Source organism: Oryzias melastigma, linkage group LG21 (assembly GCF_002922805.2).
Source record: "Oryzias melastigma strain HK-1 linkage group LG21, ASM292280v2, whole genome shotgun sequence".
Taxonomy (NCBI): domain Eukaryota; kingdom Metazoa; phylum Chordata; class Actinopteri; order Beloniformes; family Adrianichthyidae; genus Oryzias; species Oryzias melastigma.
The window spans coordinates 7350934-7356297 of NC_050532.1; the positions used below are offsets into that span (position 1 = coordinate 7350934).

The window sequence follows — 5364 nt, forward strand, 5'->3', positions numbered from 1 at the left end:
AGAAATTGTAAGGTTTCTTCTTTTTTCCTGACTCAGGTTTTTTTAGGAGTTTTTCCTTACCGGGAGGGAGGGTCTAAGGCCAGGGATAACCAGTTTTATTTAGTCTTAGTTTTTAACTATTGGTCATATTTTGAAGCCCAATGAGGCAATTTTTTTTTGTGATTTTGGGCTATACAAATAAAATTGAATTCAATTAATGTAAAACTTTGTTATAAACTATTTCATTTATTTTGAAAAAAGCTGCTTTTTGCCAATAACACCCACAATAGTTCTTTTATATTTATTATCTAAAATAACAAATACAAATCAGGGACTTGTTTTTCTAAAGCTTAAGGTTAGATTTTGTGGCTCCTACTTAGTTGTGTTCAGTGAGTGTAAAAAGTTGCAGACCTCTAGTTTTGGGAGACAAGCTCAAAATGTTATTAATTATTTCATATTAAGTCTGATTAGGGTTCTCCTGGTAAATTGATGTTTTTTCCTCTTCCTGTTCAGGTTCCATGAACACTGGCGCTTTGTTCTGCAGCGTCTGACTTTCTTAGCAGCTTTTGTTGTCTACCTGGAAAGTGAAAACCTGGTGACACGGGAGGAAGTGGCTCAGATACTTGGAAGTATGTTCATGTGTTGAACTGCATGTGTTGATGAGGAACAAAGCTAACATGTCGCATCTGTGCTGTTGGTTGCAGTTGAGGTGGTGCGAGAGAAAGGCTTCCACCTGGACGTAGAAGATTACCTGGCAGGTGTGCTGATCATGGCAAGCGAGCTGGTGAGTCTGCTGCATTTATACTCTACTAAAGTATGATTTGTTTGGCCATGTTGACATCGTTTTAGCTACATTTTGCCTTGAAGAATGTAGGAAACATTGATAAAGTGATTTTTTTTTTTGTTTTTTGGCTCTTCTAGTCCCGGTTGGCAGTCAACAGCGTCACAGCTGGAGACTACAACCGACCGCTTCGCATCTCAAACTTCATCAACGACCTGGACTCGGGCTTCCGTCTGCTCAACCTGAAGAACGACCCCCTTCGGAAGCGCTACGACGGCCTTAAATACGACGTGAAGAAGATCGAGGAGGTGGTCTACGACTTGTCCATCCGCGGCCTGGCCAAGGAGTCCGAATCAAGCGGAGACAAGTAAAGAGGACAAAAGCGGTTGAGGGAGAAGAGCGAAGGAGCAGCAGCCACCTCCAGCCAGAACCAGTCTACTGTGGAAGAGCTAAAGCAAGAAGAAGACCCAGGGATCTACCTGAGACCCCAGCAGCCAAGGACTAACTGTATGAGTGTGTGTATTTGTGCTGCTGAAGGCCATTCTGGTAGTGGGACAGCAAAGACCGATCGAGATGGTGACGCCTTCATTCCTACGTTTAAGATCAAAAGCTGAGCTTGATGTCATTTCTTGAAAAATTGTTCAGTGTTTTTTTAATGATGTCTGAGCCTAAACGTACTAAAGTAAACATCTTGCCTGTATTTGCCTGAATATAAGACTTTTTTTGTTGAAATGTGTCTAAAATGTTCCTATCGTCTTGTACTCAGGGCAATACTGTATTTTGTTCATGTTAAATGGCTGAAAATAATAATTCGATTCTATTTCAAGTCTCATTTATCTAAAAAAAAAAACAATTGTTGACATTTGGAATTTAAAGTCAGACAATAGAAAATCATTTCTGTATTTTTCAGAGCCATCTTTTCTTTAACAGAAATGTTTAGTCATTAGCTTCTGTCTCTTATAAGGTTTAACACGAGAAGCCAAAGACACTCGGATGCACTAAAAATCACGTAAAAAGCTACTGTGATCAGATTCCTGCACTGGGGAACTCTTGCAAGTCGTGCCATAAAATATCTGTTCGTTTTTCTAAAGGCTGATGAAGCTTTTATTTTGAAGTTCATTTGTAAAAACTGTCATGTTGCTGCATTTAAGTGTATTGCATTCTCTAGTGTTTCTGGAACTGTTCTGTATCCTTGAAAAAAAGAAAATCATTGGATTTGTATATGTTGCTTCTTTTTTTGGAGTCTTTATAGTTCACAGGTTTTTGGGATTGGAAGACAATTGTATTGAGGTGATAGACACACCTCATTTTATGTTTTCACATAAAAAAAAAAACCTAAAAGAAAAAGTTTTTCAATGCAACATCAATTGTGTGAGGATAAAAAGCTGTTTTTACCAGTAAGTCATTCATAGTTCATCATTCAAATAGCCATGGACACAATGTCACTAAACCCTTCTGCTTTCCTAGGTATGCTTACATCAATAGTGGGGTCAACTGGACCCCACAAAAAAGTGTGCTGATTTTTATTATTTTTTTCCCCAAGGACTTTTTATCTTCATGGCAGACATAAAATCCTGTCTACCTTTGTCATGGGATGGATCACACATCAATATTGGGGTGGAGTTGGGTCATCCGGACCCCTCGAGAATACAAGGGTTAATGGACAAACAGTACCACATGATCATAGTGCATCTCTGGGTGGTAGGATGCAGTCAGATATTGCAGGTGAACTAGTTGACACAGAACTACTGGCAGAATTTGGGACAGACCCAGGAGATGAGCCCCACCAGTGACAGACCATGACCATTACCTAAGGACCTCTACACTTACCAGATGTGAATACTACGTTTTATAGACAAACCATTCACAACCAAATCCACCGTTTTGACTTTGAATGCCAGACATTTGTAGAAGATGACTTCACCGATACCAAGACACAGCTGTGAACATTAGTCACAAGATCAGGTAACCTGGACAATGGTCTACTGGTGAGTGTCGGGTCACCTTACACAGAAATGATGGTCGGCATTGTTGCTGTAAAAAGTGAGGTAAGTGAAAAACCAGGGTCAGTGTGGTCCCCAAGGTTCACTCTGGTGGAGGAGGTGCAAAAGTCTGGGCAGGAATCACCAGAGTAAAACCATTTAGTCATCAATCACATGTTCTATCCTTGAACCCACCATCATCCCCCAAATCCACCAGTACACCCCCAACTTTCTGTTCATGGATGATAATGCTCCACCACATCATAGCAGTATTGTCACAGCTGGACTTAAAGAAGTGGGAGTTCCTCATATGGCCAGCAATGACCTCTGACCTGAACCCCATAGAGCCCATCTGGGATTTACTTTTTTATTATTGTCTTCATTTTTAGTTAACAAATATCAAACAAATCAAAAATGATGTTTCTTCTCACTCAGTAGTGGTATTATCAAAGGGAACTTTTTTGTATTTGATTAAAATTCAGTCCAAATAGGAAAAAGACTCATATAAATACCAATGGGCTGTATGCACGATCTACTTCTACATTCAGTTCATGACCGCTCACGGCGCTCAGTCATTTCCAGTTGGGGCAGTGGGATATTGTATATGAGGAAATAGTGGAGTATTTGGACTTTAAAAGATCTTTTTTGAAACTACCAAGAATAAACAACGTAGGTTCTTTGTTCATCTTTCCAGCAAAATACTCCAAAATAAAATGCAAAAAGGATTTAAATTGTATTAGTCGTCCTACATAGCAAACTTGGAAGGTAACTTACAAAGGCTGATGTTTTTAGCAGTATATACGTGCGACCAGATCAAAAGCTGATGGAAATTCATGTTGGCGACCCGTAATAGGTGCAGTCAAGATGCAGATTGTTGCATTGTTTCACATATTTTATGTGAATCCAAAGCTAAATGTTGTTACTGGTCGCAGTATTTAATGAAGTCCCGTTACCTGTCCCGCGGCTAGAGCACAGCTGCACCCAAAATCGGGAATCATTTGGTGCATTAACCTGAACTGGAACCGTAATCCTAACCTTAACTTTTCCTCTGGGTCGGCGCAGCAAAGAAAAAAAAAGTTCAGAACCGACTGCAGTATTTAGAAAATTATTTGCTAATACCGTTGCTACTTTTCATTTGGGCTAATGCTAATGCTAAGTTGGCGCGTTTAGATAGGATTTGGTCTTATTCGAGGCCAAATACGTCATACAGCTCCATGCATAGAGTCCATATCCCTTACTGTGAATAGTGGAAATACGATAGTTTACAAAAGAATCCAAACATTTTAAAGTAATAGAGAACAGAACAAAGTCAAGACTGTTTAAAATATTTTAATATAACTCACAATATATTACATTGGGGAAATAATACATTAAGTTTTTCAAATGTAAATAAAAAAAACATTTGTTTTATTTTTCAAAAGTGTTTTACCCTCCTACCCCCAACTGCACGAGTGTGTGGAGATGAGCGAACCTGCTCGCCAAAACAGTAATCCAGCTTCGTTTTTTCGAGTGCTACTTTTTAAACTAACATACCAGTAATAACAGTGTCACGGATTTTTACCCACAGTTGTACAGAGGTTTTATAAGTAAAATATAATAAAGTGCATCAAACAAAAATAGTCTTAAGTAGAAAAGAAATGTTGGTAAAAACTAAGGAAGAATGCCAAAGGAATGATTATTTGCCTGAAAAAGCATCACTATTCTGCATTTCAGAGATCAATGCTACCGTGACAGAACTAGTTGTCAGTGTTAGTTAAACAGTAGTAAAGTACCAAGGCACAACAGCTCTTTTCTAGTTCACGTATCACAGTTAAGAAGAACTAATCATGACAAAGCAGATTGAAGTTTTGGAGGACGTTCGTTCAATTAGCAGTTTTTCAACCTCTATGGTAAATGTCCAAAAAACTCCAGCTGTCTGGAACTTTCATTTCTATTCAAACACAAGTTAGTAAACAGCTGTACACACGGTGTACATAAAGAGAATTACTTTGACTTTTAATTAATGAAAGGGAAAAAAAATCTCTTTGGGACCAAAGTAAGAGTTCAAAAATCTATGTATGGGGTTAAATCAGGATCAGTTTAAAGTAAATGAATAACCACATTTGAAAAATAGATATTATAAAATTGGATTTATTTTCTTTTGAAACACTTTAAAACTCAAAAGGGCACAATGGAATAGTGAAAGTAATATTAAAAATTTTATAAATAAATTGAAAAATTGAAAAAAAGAAAAACTTAAAGGAAATTTTAAAAATTATATATTTTGACTCAATATAAATATTTTTGAAAAATGCTAATAAAGAATATTTAAACTTAAAGGAAATTTATACAAAAAAGTTAGCTAAATTTGATCATGTTTTACTTAATGGAAAAAAATAAAAAAAAATATTTTGAACTTCAAAGGAATATTGGAAAAAAATGTACATTTCAAAAAAGTAAACTTAAAAAGAAATATTCAAATTTTGAAAAAAGACATTTTGAAACATTTAACATAAATTCTAAACTTTAAAAAAAAATATTTTAAACGAAAAAATAAATAAATAAAAAATTGAACTACTAAAAGTATTTTTAATTTTAAAAGATATATTTAATAGAAAAAACTGTAAATTTGAAACCTAAATA

General features: G+C 36.3%; 1 protein-coding gene across 1 annotated transcript in view; it reads left to right on the plus strand.

Annotated features, from left to right (window-relative positions):
* Positions 1-1981, plus strand: part of tsn (translin) — a 3799-nt gene extending 1818 nt beyond the window's left edge. Inside the window, exons 4-6 of the mRNA XM_024287290.2 lie at positions 493-608; positions 684-763; positions 901-1981. Of these exons, the coding sequence (XP_024143058.1) occupies positions 493-608; positions 684-763; positions 901-1131 (427 nt within the window). The 3' untranslated portion in view covers positions 1132-1981. The remainder of the gene's footprint in view (positions 1-492; positions 609-683; positions 764-900) is intronic.
* Positions 1982-5364: the final 3383 nt, after the last annotated feature.